The sequence below is a fragment of the Hemibagrus wyckioides genome, linkage group LG06 (assembly GCF_019097595.1).
Source record: "Hemibagrus wyckioides isolate EC202008001 linkage group LG06, SWU_Hwy_1.0, whole genome shotgun sequence".
Lineage (NCBI taxonomy): Eukaryota > Metazoa > Chordata > Actinopteri > Siluriformes > Bagridae > Hemibagrus > Hemibagrus wyckioides.
Window position 1 is genome coordinate 9,632,358 of NC_080715.1, and position 15,593 is coordinate 9,647,950.

Consider the following 15,593-nt stretch of genomic DNA (forward strand, 5'->3'; position numbering starts at 1 on the left):
ACCCAAAAAAATATGCAGGGATTTTCTGCACACAATTATTTTTAACTAAGACAAACTGTAGCATGATGGAAAGTGACGGTTAAGAGAGGGGCTTGTTGCTTGTATAGATATAGCCTGTTAGATAGACCACAGACAGATGTCCTGGGGGGAAAGGGAAAAAAAAAAAAAAAGAGTTGGTTCATGTTGTTTCGTATAGATACTTGACACTGAATTACTACAAGCTTTATTCTAACAAAAAATATTTTATTCATATTTCAATGCTGCATTTTACAGTGTATCTATTTTACATTTGTATAACACTTTGTTTCTTCACCCTTATAAGTAAACTGTTCATGTGAATCAGGTGATACAGTGGCAGCTCACAGGAATAACACAAATTCTGTGTGCCTTATTACCTTTATTTGAAATCTTTATTTTCTTTACAGTCATCTGGTGGATCAGCAAATCAGCACAAATGAAAGGCAGACAGTTAATGTCTTTGCTAAGAAAAAATAATCATTAATATTTTTTTCTTAATTAATTACAATTAACAGTTAATTGATTGATTTATATTATAAATTCAGCAGTTACTTGTACAAAGACCAATGATCATTTAATCCTTCTTTTTTAAAAATTGCAGCATTTTCAGGTCCCGATGTACATCAACATTTACATTGAGTACATTACAAATCTCTGTATGTGATCATCAAATGAATAGCCTCGTTAATAGCATTAAAAAGTTAAAATAAATGCTAAAGTTGATTATGGAACATTACTAACTTGTGAACATACTAACACATTTGCCACAATAAGGCAAGAAACCAGATTGTGTATAAAACTATTTTGTAACTCATGAAGCAAATTTCATAAGACCAGTCTTTCTCAAGAGAAGTGCAACACTTAACATGTCACATGTAAGACAGTACTGGCCATCTGACTGCTGGTCCTCATTAAAAATCAGTTAATTTTTTTCCCCAAAACATAATTTCCATAAGCCACTTTTGCTACTGAATATTTTGATAAATTAACTCTTGAAGTAATATTTCCCTAGAAACTAGACTAACATTATAAGTGAAACATTAGACTATTCATGATGAATGTAAAAGTGAAATACAGAGGTTAGGATTTGGTGTCATGCCATGTTCCTGATAAGGATGTGGTGTCTAACGGTCTTAACAGTCTGTTGCTGTAACTGAGAAACTGTTATGAATATATTGTAGTGGCATCCTAATAATGTGGCCTTTAAATTAAAGTCCTCCATTGTAGCAGCATACAACTGACCAACTGGTTACAGCAATCCCTGATCAGCACTTCCTTTCACTCACATTATTCTATTAGAACATTAAAAACAACAGTGTCGTTCTCATACAGTACTGAAGTCAAACACAAACACCAACATGGCTTTAGTTAGTATTTGGATGACCCATGATTTTACATGTGTGTCTTTCATACTCTACACAATAATGTGTTTGTTTTTTTCTGAAATGTGAATTATCTGTTGTGTGTCAGGAGTCAGCCACAGCCCAGAGGAGGCTGGAAGTGAAACCCTAGAGCACAATAGCATTAACGGTTATTGTAGGATCCTCAATGTCTGCTTTACTCTGCACTATCCTCAACTCCAACTGTGCAGGGCTCGGCCTCCGGTTAGGACCTGCAGCCTCTGATAAGAGAAAATTAAAGTGTTTTATTCAAGGGCTTTGCAGCAGTACACTCCCATAATATACATAATGTTTCTGTCACACCCACTGCCTCTAACTGCAGCTTGATTACAGTATTATGGGAGTATGTTATTCTGGGATTTTTTGGTCTTACCCTTGGCGTAGGCGATAGTCCTCTTAATGACATGCTGTATCACAGAAACAGTCTTCTTACAGGCTGTCTGTTAAAACACCACAAAAGGTAATAACTACTATAGAGACCCAAATAAAGTGTTTCTGAAGCTCTTTGCTGTCTACTATGTTGCTTCTGTTATCTAATCAGCCAATCATGTGGCAGTGGCACAATGCAAAAAATCATGGAGGTACAGGTCAGGAGCTCAGTTACTGTTCCTATTAAACATCAGAACAGAAAAAAGATGTGCTCTCTGCCTTTAACTGTATCATGGTGTTTGGTGCCAGATGGGCTTATGTGAGTATTTCAGAAACTGCTGATTTCCTGGGAATTTCACATTATAAGGTTTTCCAACGTTTATGCAAATCTAAGGCCCCTAACCTGTATCTGCTTGTTTTTATGTATTCTGCTGCTCGACGGCTTGGAGAACTGCATGAACGTGAAGGTTTTCCTAATAAAGTGGATGGGGAGTGTAGGTTTCTGTAATTCTACAGTATTTTAACTTGAACCAATTACTTTACATTTAACAAAGATAATGGTAATACAGGATGTTCAAACTTTTGCATGACAGTTTAGTTTGAAATATCTACATAGTTTCTTTTCTTGCAAATGATAACTTAAAAAGTATCTCAGTATAAAGAGAAACAAACCTGGTAAACAATCCTGTTAAACAAACCACTTGTACTTAAAATATGTTAAAATATGGGGGTGGTGGTGTGTCTCCAAAATGATGAGAGGAGTCAAATTGAATGAAATTTTCACAAATTGTTAATTTGTGTTTATTATTAAACAATATTACATTAAAAAAGCTCTTACAAAACATGTTATTCTTGCTTACCCCTTCTCCCTAATTATCCCCTGATGTTTCGGGCTCAGCCCCTGATGTTTTTAAATCCTAGATATGCCCCTGACTGAGCTGAAACATTATGAGGCAAATAAACTATACAATTAAGTACCTTTTTTTTTATTTGTCTTATTAAAATTGCCAACTGGTATAAAAAGACTAACGGGGCTGAGCTCTCCTTGTCTACAAAAAATGACCTCCAAATAAGACTTTATTTTTGGGTTATAACATCATCTTTGATATCATTAAATACCTCCAAGCTGAATAAAACCAAACATCATGGGGGGAAAAAGAATGATAAGCTGTAATAAAACTGACTTTCCATATAAGTCAATTGTGTCAAGTGCTTAGATTTGATCTAGATTTGTCTGGATTCTTTGAATTTGATTAATTGTGAATAGATCTTGGCATGTTCTGTGCTGACCTCATGATATCTTTGTTTATGACCTGGAAATTCTTTCTGTTCTGTTCTGATAAATTTGCGCTGAGCTTAGACACTCCATAACAAACTCGTCAAACATCAGTAAATGCTCAAGCCTGTTTCTGCTGATGCCATTTCTGTTATCAATGTAGATAACACCAAATACCACAACTTCTGTAGAAAAACCTCCTGGTTGGTCTCTTCTGCATAATTTAAAGCTGAACATTTCTAAAACACTATCAAAACTGACTGAGGAGATGTATATGAAACACAAGTCATCCATTTTTCATAATGTATTTACAGAAGAAACTACAAGTTATTAGACTAAAGCCTTATTTACCAACATAGCTGTTGCAGGGACTAACATCATCATCGGAGATTATCGGAATTGAGCACAGAAGAGCATTACACACTTAATCTTCACATGCAAACTCTTGGTGTGAGTGTCTGTGTGAGTGTTTTAGTTTCTGTGTGAGTGTGTTAGTTTCTGTGTATGTGTGTCATTTCTCTGTTTCTGTGTGAGTATGTGTGTCATTGGTTTTACCCACATTATTCTTAAACCCTGTGATATCCTATTACCATTACCATTATCAAGCATTCTAAATAGCACGTCTGCTAAAAATGAAGCTTAAGACTTTTGGGGATTTTGTTTTGGGTAAACTCTACTGTTAATGATTTTTCCCCTCGGATTGCAAGACAGAATTACTAATGAAGCATAATTAAAGAACTGAGAAGCAGCATCTCACTCATTGACTCATCACTGACTATTATTACTTTTAAAGGAAGTGAAAGCGTACACCATGCCTATAATTCATCAGATAAAATAATAATAAGAACATGCATCACACTTTGAGGTCATTAGGGTGGTGGTGTGTCCACGCCAGCAGCAAAGCAGCAAACAGATCCCCAGTGACCACAAACACATCAGAGCCACTGGTAACGTGGAAATACAAACAAAACCTTAGTGAATATACAGTATTTACATCAGCAAATGCTCCATCTGTGATCCATGTTTTCCAGACAGTAAACAAACAGTCATTATAAATATTCTTAAAGCATTATTAAAGATAGGAAGCAAATAACAATGATAAAACATTGGATTACATATTATTACCAGAAGTAAACAGCACTAGCATTAACAGAACATAATTTAACTAGTACTTTAGTTTTGTGGATGTTACACCACCAGCCCACTGGATTTAGTAACACAGTTGAAGCCTTAAATGTTCTTGCACAAAAGCAACATCTTGTGGGTTTGAATTTATTTTATTTGTGTTATTCTTCCTTCAAAATGTTTTCTACTCTCCAATAAAATTGTAAAGGTTTTAAACTGAGACAGGTTAATTAGCATAGGATGTAGTCATTGATTATCTTGAATGCAAGTTATAGCAGATGCAGAAATTGTGGGGTTCACCTGTGTTCTGGCTCCCCAGGGCCACTAAATACTGATCCCCCAGAGGAGAGAGCAGGTCTGAGCTGGTAATGACCACAGTGTCAGAACCCATAGCATGCAGCAGATCCATTGCCTGCAAGAGAATGACATACAGTTATACAACAAACCTGTTGTGGTCATTATTGCCTTAAGAAGATTATAGCCTGACTTTTCTTAATTCCAGGTTCAGGATCCACCCTCCTGTTAGTGCTACTCCCAGTACACCTAATCCAACCCAAAGGCTTAATTAAGACCTGATGAGTGCCAGAAACTAATAAACCTTGCATCTCTGTAAGACTGCAAGTGTCACTGGGGATTTTAAAGGGGAAATTGCTGATATAATCGAAAACACTTCATTATGCTTTTGAGAAGCTTCTTCTTCATAATATGCTCATACTCAGCCTTTCAACACATTTAATACTGGTGGTCCGATATAGATTATAGTTATGGATGAGTAATAATATATATATAATTTATAATACCAAAATCCACCCAGTTGAGGTTGGATTCCCATTTGAGTCCTGTTCCTCTCAAAGTTTTGTTCATTTTGCCATTAAAGAGATCCCACCCCCACCTCCACTGTATCAACTGGCTTGATTGTTAGGAATCTAAATCTACATCCAGTTTTCTGTATGTAGAAAGCTGTTCTGTAAAGCTTCTCTGTTGCTACACATGCTATTTGACAAACATTGCCCATTAAGCAAAGTGCTGCATGAAGTGCTGTAAAAGCAAATGACTAAACACATAAAATTAGAATTGAGTCAACTATAATTAAAACAAAATTACTGCTGTCATAGGGAGGTCTCTGCTGTTCCCTATTAACTACTGGTTTTTATTGCCAAAGTATATGTTTCAAATGGTTAAAAAAATCATTTAATCTGTTTAGCACTTTCAGTAAACTCCCTGAACCAACATGAAGAAGAAACCTTGACACCATCTCAGAATGGAGCCCAGCCTTTAAAAGCAGAGTTGCTCTGAAATATCATACAGCATAGAACATTATGAAGACTCACCTCCACTGCATCTTTTTCTGTACTGATTTTTCTTCCTGTAAGGAGCCTTTTAGAAACAAAAGAAAAATCTAGTAAATAAACTATTTATGGTCATAAGAAGATGCATCTGTAACTGTGTCATGTTTTCATGGCTGTGTCCAATTCACACTGGAATAATTGTACTACAAAAATATAAATAATGTAAAGTTACTAGAAGTACCGGATTATTACACCAGAGATTATTATTACACCAGAGGTTCATCTTCTTAACGTTATCAATTGTGCAAAAATCATCTGTATTGACTGGGGAGTCCAGGGGGTCATTTATAAATGGATCTTATGCACTAAACCTTCTCAAGCATGAACCTGGGCAAATGTTTACTAAAGAACTAAAGCAACCAATCACAGATTGTGAAAATGTAACGTCTATGTTCAAAAACAATAACAGACTGTAACCATAGATTGTTCATTTAAGAAAGTCAGGCAAGTAATTAAGTTCAAACTGTGAACTTCATATTATTTGGCAAATACAGTGTTTAGCTGATCCTTATAAGGTTTCCTTCTTCCGTGAGGAAAGTATAGCGTGACAAGTGTTTCCAGATGGACCATAAAAAACATGATACACCTGTCTCCCAGAAATTCTGTAAAATTCATTATCAGAATAATCAGAAGACAACTTTGACACTCCAGACGTCTCTGATTTTGTGTGTCGTATGCATCGCATCAGACGTTCAACCAACGGTGAGACTATTAAAGCTTTGACTGAACACAGAATTTCTGAAACCCTGAGGATATGTAGCGAATTACAGCTAAATCACCACTCTCACATTTTATATTTCATATTCAAATTCAAATTATGTAGCTCCATAATACTGGCTGCTTGAAGGTGAGAAGCATTAAAGCACAACATTATTATTTCTAAGTATTATCACTGTTTATGACATTAAATGTATTCACACTGTCAAGAGCAATGCAATTTCTAAAGCAGACATGACCCACATACAACTGTATGCAAAAAGTATAATGTTTTTGTGCTCAGGCCATCCTCTGGGTTTTGTGCGTATACATACTTTCACTCTGGAATCCATGCAGAGTTTTATAAATGAGGCCACAGGACGCATTTGAAAAGCACACGACCATGCAGTACACATATATGCATAGATACACTATATTGCCAAAAGTTTTGGGACACCCCTCCAAATCATTGAATTCAGGTGTTGTTTTTCAGGGGTTGGCTTGGCCCCTTAGTTCCAGTGAAAGGAACTCTTAATGCTTCAGCATACCAAAACATTTGGACAATTTCATGCTCCCGACTTTGTGGACATGGATTAGTGAGTTTGGTGTGGAGGAACTTGTGGAGGTGTGGAGTCCTGACTTCAACCCGACAAAGAACCTTTGGGATGAATTAGAGTGGAGAATGTGAGCCAGGCCAAAACTGGGACATCTGCCTTTACATGCACATGAATTTAATATGGGGTTTGCCTGCCCTTTGCAGCTGTAACAATTTCAACTCTTCTGGGTAGGCTTAACACAAGGTTTAGGAATGTGTTTATCGGAATTTTTGACCATCCCTGTAGACACACATTTGTGAGGTCAGGCACTGATGTTGGACGAGAAGGTCTGGCTCCAAGTCTCCACTCTAATTCATCCCAAAGGTGTTCTATCGGGCTGAGGTCAGGACTCTGTGCAGGCCAGTCAAGTTCCTCCACACCAGACTTTTGGCAATATAGTGTATATATACACACTTTCATAGTTGAGTTAATTTTTTAATTATACAAACTCTAGGCTACTGTACAAACCTTACCAGGCATCTTCATGCAAGTATTAATTTTTTTCTTCTTTCAGATTTAGAGCACAATTATGACACATGCTAGAAAAGATTCACATTTCTTTATCATCATTTTTGCTAGGTCGTTAGACATTTGCTGGGTCATTTTGGAAGGCATTATTAAAAATGATGAAAAGACAGGATTGCCAGCAGTGGTCTTAACTCACATCAAGCACTTGATTTCTTCAATCCTATTCACAAAAAAATCAGTGTAGCTTTCATTTGGCCTTCACAGCAATCACACTCAAGTCTACTTAGTGAATCCAGTTGAATTCTTGTCTTACAAAATGACCGGATGAAAATCTGTTGCCAAATCACCTCTTTCCAGAGAAGAGAAGACTCGTGAAGTAAAGTATAGGCACTCCCAATGACAGATATTTATGTACAGTATAAGCATATAAAAAGTCTCAATGGTGACTTTTGATAAGGAAGTGATATACAATGGTGATTTTCTGCAAACTGTATATTGCACACTGTAGGCCTGACATAAAAGCTCCTGAGATGGAAAATCAGTTAATCACTCACTCTGCCTCAAAGTGGTTAGGCGTTATGATGTCTGACACGGGCACCACCTTTTCCCTGTAGATCGGCAGCAGGGCTTCTGGAACGTACTACAAACAGGACACGAAACAAGGATGATAACTTTATTCTCATATTTTAACAGTGCTTGATTCTTCATATCTCACCACCTCTTTCTGAGAATACGGGAAAAGGATAGCAGAGGAATTTGCCAAAGGAGTTGTCTTCAATCACACCGTTCAAAAGTTTGGCATCACTTGGAAATTTCCTTATTTTCTAGTTGTGCACCAGGGTCTCTCACTCCTTTTTCTGTTCTGGTTAGAACCAGTTTGCATTGTTGGTAAGAGAAGTTCTTTCCATGAAAAGAAAAAGAAAGTTCATTCTTTCTGGTCATTTTGAGCCTGTAAACAAACCCACAACTCCTGATGCTCCAGATACTAAACTAACCTAAAGAAGGCCATTTTTATTGCTCACTTGATCAGTACAAAAGTTTTCAGCTGTGCTAGCACAATTGCAAAAGTAATCAATAAGCCTTATAAAACGATTAACTTGGTGAGATTACTGATAGATAACATGAGATTGAAACAGAGGACTGATGGTTGCTGATAATGGGCCTCTGGGTGTTTCTTTAAAATCATCTGATTTATTTTATGCTTTTGAAATGGATAAAAGTGGGTTTTCATTGAAAAACAAGGACATTTCCAAGTGATCCCAAACTCCTGAATGGTAGTGTAAGGGTTACTTTAAAGTGATATCATCTTTTTATTGCCCAGTTGGATTGTCTGATACAGGGCATAACAGATTTGACTATATACACAACATGGTGTGTTTACACAGCACCAATCATGACATCATGTGTATACTGTATGCTTTAATGGTGGTGATGTAGTTTGTGTTAGATTCTGTGCGTCCTTTCCAGGGTGAATCATTACATCATGGATTCCTGGGAAAGGCTTCAGATCCATATATAACGTTTGCAGAGCTTACATTACACTCTACAATAAAAACATGCTGTTAGGAAGCACCAGTACATACTTCATCTAGAAGCATACTCTCTTCTCACATTTAGAGCAAATGAAAAATGATATAAATAGATTTTTCCCCCTCAAACTATTTCATTCATCAGGAATGTCAGGCTAAATAAATGCTGATCTGTGCAAAGCTGTAGACTTCCTAGAGTGGAAATGTGGACTTGGGCTAAAACCAACAGCATGTCTATAAACGTATAGAAAGATTGTTTTGATAAAATTAATTAATATATTAAAGTAAGTGCAAGTAAAAAACTGACTGGATATCAAAATTCTTATGAGCAACTTACAATAATTCATCCATCCATCCATCCATCCATTCTCTACACCACTTATCCTGCTGGGCCTGGGGAAACCTGGAGTCTATCACTGGAGACTCAAGGCACAAGGCAGGGTACACCCAGGACAGGATCTCTCACAGGACACAATCACACACACACACACACTATGGACAATTTAGAGGTGGCAATCAACCTATAAGGCATGTCTTTGTGCTTGGGGAGGGAATTGGAGTACCCGAAGGAAACCACCAAGAGAACTTGCAAACTCCGCACAACAGAGATGGATTCCAACCCCCAACCCTGCAAGTATGAGGCATGCTAACCACCAAGCCACTATGCCTCCCCTAATTTACATTAATCAATTCAATTAATCAAATTATACCTAAGAAGAAAAAAAGTGATGGAACAAAATGATTGAAATGGCTCCTTAGGCTACTCACCATTGACTCACTATTATCTCCCATGACTGGATCACATACTGAAAAACAACAGAAACATATTTTAATATTAACTCACTCATCTCTCTGTAGCTTGGTCAGGTGCAGTGGACAAATATTAGTGTGCTCATCTTCGATAATATAGACAACAACGAAAAAATATACTCTTTACTCAAATGCTGCTTGTTTCAGTGAATCAGTGCATGATCTGTTCTGTTAAACTTAACCAAGGATGTCTGAAACTTTATTTCACAACATGATGGCTTGTTGTGTGTTTAGTTTAACTAATGATAAAGATTTTAATTGGTTTAACTTATTGGTTGATGAGTTTTTCCCCAAACCACAGAACATTATTGTTTCTCTTTGGGTTCTATAACTACAAAAAAATCTTCATCAGAAGCTCACTACTAATTCCTTTGAATCTCTAAAACACAGCAGGATATAAAGATGATGCATGGCAAAACAAAGTTTCAGGCTGGAAGTAAGTCAAGACAAGACAAATGTACAAGAAACATCTGCCAAAATTAACAAGCACAATCAAACCCTCAAAGGTTTTACAGGTCAGGTCAGGTCACATGAGACTTGCCTGTAAGGTAAAGATGGATCAGAGCTGGGTTAAAACTAAATGTAAATTAAGTTTGTGTGTGTGTGTGTCAATTTACAATAATCAGAAGTCAGATGTGCTAAAAGAGAAATATTTTACTTGATAAAACATTAGTCTTAAAATTTGGTTACAAATTGTTTAAAAAAAAATCATCCTTTATGATTCATTCAAGATTCACCATCCATGCTTTTCAAAGGACTGGAGTTTACAGCAGTTTAGTCTGTTTACTTCATCAATTTGACCACTAGATGACGCTAGAGTGCACTGTAATGAAAAGGCTTTTTTTAATACAAATGAAATATATGAATACATGTGATACAAGACCAACCACAAACAAACAGTCTGGTGGTGTAAAATACCAAAGGAAGAAATAAATAAAAATCTTGATATGCATTGTCTCACCATACACAAGCTTGGGGTTAGCATTCTTCAGCTCCTGAACGATGTCCACCACCATTTCCAGGAAAGACACATCCCTGGAGTAACCTAATCATAAGAAGAGCTTTTTAAAGAGACATGAACTGTGATAACTGAATGATAAGTGTTGTTTCCAACAATAATCTACTGATTTTAATAAAAAATGCTAAACTCAACTTTTTGTCCACAAGGGGGCGTTTTTGTGTTGTTGTTTTTTTTTAAATCTACACCAAGGTTTATTTCCGTATTCCAACAAGATGAATGATGATGTGTCAGTGAATTCATGCACCTGTAAGCACATAGTCATAATGGTTGACTTTGTTGAGTTTAATTCCTTCGTACAGGACATGTAGCTCATCAGCAGTCAGCACCTGTCCTTTCCAGTGCTTGTAACCTAGAAGACAAAACAAAAGACGGTCAGCACCAAGTTCCTCATACCCAATAGCAGTCTGTATTAGATAGCATCTAGATCTGACTCCATGTTCTGTTTTCACAACTAATTAAATCAAAACAAATGGTCTTACTTTATTCCCACCTACAGATTTAGTGCCCCATAGATGGGAAATAAAACATATTTGAATATGGGTTCAGAAAATATAAAGTGGACTGGCAGCATATTTTTTAATGCAGTTTGTACTATTTTTTAATCAATAAAAATAATTTTCTACACTATTTTGATAAAGCAGAATCCTTCTGGTTCTTTGGTATGCATCATTTGCACACATTTAAGGAAGGAGAAGTGAATTTGTTAAACAAAAATGTACTTTTTACTTTTTATCTAATTTACTTGCTTGTAAAACATGAGCAGAAAGAACTGCTGTTTATACCTTTTGCTCAACTCACTTAGATAATGAACAAGCTACTGTGTGACTCGAAAAAGGCAAGAGAGTCAAGTGATTGTATGAACAATAGTATGAGCCGAGCTCAACATCAAACGTTCCCTGGAATTAATCCTCTGCATGCAATAAAAGCCCAGTCCATTCTTAAAGGAATGAGAACTCAGATTCCTTAATTTAACACATTGCACTGGCCCACCTAGTGTTTCTTTCAACACAATGTCGAACACATTAATAGAGTTGTGTGTTTTTAACAAGACCAGACACAAAGAAAATCATACACAGGTGGTACAGTGATGCAGTATGTGTCTGAATGTAACTTGACAGATGTGCAACAGCTGCGACAAAAAATGACTTTCCAGTTACCACCAATTACATAAACATATACTCTGCACAGATACACAAGAAAATACAGTATATAGTTATATAGTAAATACAGTAATTCAGTAACTAATAGAAAGTTTCTTTGGACAAAGACTCCAAAGACCATTTCTCTCATGTTGCCTTCCCAATTTCACTCAAGTCATTTTCCAACATTTATTCTCTGGCTAATGCTGAACTGAGTGACCCAACACCAGTACCAAAGGATTTATGCAGACCACACATAACTCCAGGAAAAAAACTCTAATGGGCCAGTTTATAACTTGTGTGTGATTTAGAGTTCTGGATGGTGATTTGCAGAAGAAAACAACATTTGATAGTTCATCGCCAACATACTGAAATATTTCTGCAGCTATCAGTGATACTGATCAGGTGTCCTGCAAAGAGCCCTGACCTCAACCCCACTGAACAGCTTTGGGATGAACCAGAATGCCAACTGCACCCCAAGACTATGAAGGGCAGTCTTCCTGCAACACTGGACTCCTTTCAGTATGGCTCCTGTCCCAACAGAGGACACCATATCTGCTACCATCCACCTTTCTCTGCACAAAAAGGACAATTATGTAAGCATGCTTTTCATAGACTTCATTAACCCACAGAAACTGAGAACAAAGCTGAGCCTGCTGTGTCTGAACACCTCCCTCTGTAACTAGATCCTGGACTATTTGACCGAGAGACCCCAGTCGGTCAGGATCGGCAACACCACCTCCAGCACCATTACACTGAAAACCCATGCGCCCCATAGCTGCATGCTCAATCCACTGCTGTTCACATGGCTGAGTCATGTCTGTGCTGTAAAATACACTTTAAATCACTTCGTGAAGTTTGCTGAGGACACTATGGTTGTGAGTCTTTTCAGCATCAATGAGGATATGTCAGCATATAGTGAGGATAAAAAAAACAGCACACAGAATGGTGTATTGACAATAATCTCGCAATCAGACTAAAGAGTTGACTGTTGCCTTCAGGAGGACCAGAGTAGACCATTTTCCATTGCACATCAAGCGAACTACACAGAGCCAGAAACTTCACGTTTCTTTGTGTGCACATGATGGAGGACCTCACCTGGACTCTCAACACCACCTGTCTAACAAAGAAGGCCCAGCAGTGCCTCTACTACCTTCAGAGGCTAAACAGAGATACACCCCCAACCCCCCCTCTCTGTTATCTCTAGAGATTCTGTGAAGCGTAAAGCTCTTTTTCTTTTTGGGAAGAAATACAATATGATTTCTGTTTCTTTTGTGGAAAATATTTTTGTCCAATACTATAATGCTTTACTTAACACTACTTCTAAATTAATACTTCGCTATAATCTGACTGCAAACTCCACATTGACCCGACAGCTCAGTCAAGCAAGACTCTAACTAAAGAAGATGAATCATGCAGACTGGATGACAAGGTTTTATTTGCAATCAGTGCTGGTTACAAGAATTGAGCTGCTCACGAATGAACATCCCAACAACCTCCGAAATAATCATCACAAAACATAGCCTTTTTATTCTTTTCCCTTATCTTTTCATAATATTCAAACCAAACCCTCTTCACTGAGAAAGTCCCACCTATTTTCTTATTTGGAATATCGGGTTCTTTTGGACACCATTATATCTTTAATTTTTAACTCTCTCACAGTCCATTATAATTGGACTTTCGAGGTCAGTTATGAAAATAGTGGGCATCTGTGCCCTTATCAATAGGACTTTTTCCAGCTTATTTTCATCAAACAGTTCATTTTGACCAGGACAGCATGGGCACGCTTCAGGGCCGCTGATTGCTTAATTTTAATTCATTGCAAACAATGCTTTCTTTCACTTCTAAACCTGCTATAGTGTTAGTCACAGTTTTCTCCCAATTATCCCTAACTCTATCTCCTTGCCACCCTTAGCTTCCTACGACGCGATGCACTTCTGCTCAGAACCTCGGGCACAGCTCCAACCCCGGCCATACCAAGATTGAAGCTCAACAAAGATTGATTTTTTTCAATATGCAGATATCCAATTATTATAGTCCAGCAAAGTCATCTTATTGGAAACTTAATAATTCTTTATTGAAAATCAAATCAGTAAAAAAATAGAGATTACACGCCTCATTAAGTATTTTTTTGAAAAGGCTTATTCAGAAAAACCATATTGCGCTAATTGGGCACCTTTTAAATTTGAGGCTTCTAAATATTTAAGGCATGTTGGCAGTCATTTTGCTAAAGTTCATAAAGAACAGGAAGATAAAATTATATTTGGAATTACCTCACTCCTAAATATAGGGTCTAATAACTTCTCAGATATAGAATAAAATATACCTATATTATATACCTATACCTATATACCGATATAGATAAAGAATACCTCCTAGAAAAAAATCAGGCTACATTAAATACTATTCATCAGTTAAAAATTAATGATAAAATATTAAAGGACCCTAAAGAGGTTTCAGAGTATTGCTCCACCTTTTACAGTAAACTATATGCATCACAATATGATGCTAAAGCCTCAGATGATTTCCTAAATTCAGTGGGAGAGATTAAAAAAAAAGATAATTTACAAAAGCTATGTGTGACCAATCTATTAACCAATTCAATTCATAACTTAAAAAATAACAAGTCTCCTGGAACTGACGGACTAACCTCAGAATTTTATGTTACTTGCTTCCCCGTTTCTTCTTTTAGTTTTTTGTGAAAGTTTGTCTAAGTCCAGCCTCCCATCTACCATGACCCAGGGGTTAATTACCCTTATTCCTAAGCCTAAAAAATATTTGACCATTATTGATAATTGGCGGCCAATTAGTCTTTTGAATAACGATTATAAATTGCTTCTATATTTGTTAAAAACTTATTATAGATGAAACTCAATCAGGTTTTATGAAAAACAAGCACATTTCGAATAATATGAGGTTGGTTTTAGATATATTAGATTAGTCATATTTAATTGATGAAAATAGTTTTATTTTATTGTTAGATTTTTGCAAAGCTTTTGATACCATGGAACATAGTTTTTGAGTTCCTTTGTGCAGCAGTTAAAACCCTGTATAATAATACTCAATCAAACTCAAATATGGAACTACCTCTAGATTTGTTTTAAAAAGAGGTATTAGACAGGGTTGTCCTATTTCTCCGTATATTTTCCTGCTTGTAACCCAATTATTATCTGTGCATGTTAAAAAAGTACTTTTAAGGGTATCTCAATTGCAAACAGAGAAGTTATTATAAATCAGTTAGCCGATGATACAACCCTTTTTTTTTTGAAAAATAGTAACCAAATTCCAGTTGCAATTAATGTTATTAATAAGTTTTCTAGTGCCTCTGGTCTCTAATATTAGTAAGTGTGAACTAATGACTGTTAAAGACTGTGATTTAACAAGTATTTGTAACATTCCTGTTAAAGATAGTGTTACATACTTAGGTATCGTTATTGTTAAAGACCAGCTAAAAAGACGTTCTCTGAATTTTAACCCCATAATTGATAAAACTAAAAAAGAATTCAGCTTTTGGCTTCAAAGAGATCTTTCCCTAAAGGGGAGATTTATCCTTATGAAGGCTGAAGGTATAGCCCGACTAACATAAAGAGAAATTGTTACTGTACCTTATGTTTTGTCTCATTGAGTCTCTTTATTGAACGGAAAATTTATTTGCTGGAGAAAAGTGTGGTTGTTACCACAGAAATATCATCTTAGGAATAAGATTAAAGAAGTTTCTTATAAGCTTATTCACAGATTTTATCCAGCAATTCATTATTTACATAAATTAAAAAAAAAAAAAAGAGGAATAAATGTAA

The 15,593-nt window shown here is 36.3% G+C and overlaps 1 protein-coding gene across 1 annotated transcript; it reads right to left on the reverse strand.

Annotated features, from left to right (window-relative positions):
• Positions 1-228: 228 nt before the first annotated feature.
• LOC131355088 (pyridoxal kinase-like) lies at positions 229-12,614 on the reverse strand. Its single transcript, XM_058393309.1, has 10 exons — positions 12,359-12,614; positions 10,902-11,006; positions 10,598-10,681; positions 9,595-9,632; positions 7,852-7,937; positions 5,520-5,565; positions 4,489-4,600; positions 3,923-4,068; positions 1,792-1,858; positions 229-1,639 (listed from the first exon to the last, which is right to left on the reverse strand). The coding sequence occupies exons 1-10, from the start codon at positions 12,612-12,614 to the stop codon at positions 1,527-1,529; spliced, it is 1,053 nt and encodes a 350-aa protein (XP_058249292.1). The 3' UTR covers positions 229-1,526.
• Between the last annotated feature and the right edge of the window lie 2,979 nt (positions 12,615-15,593).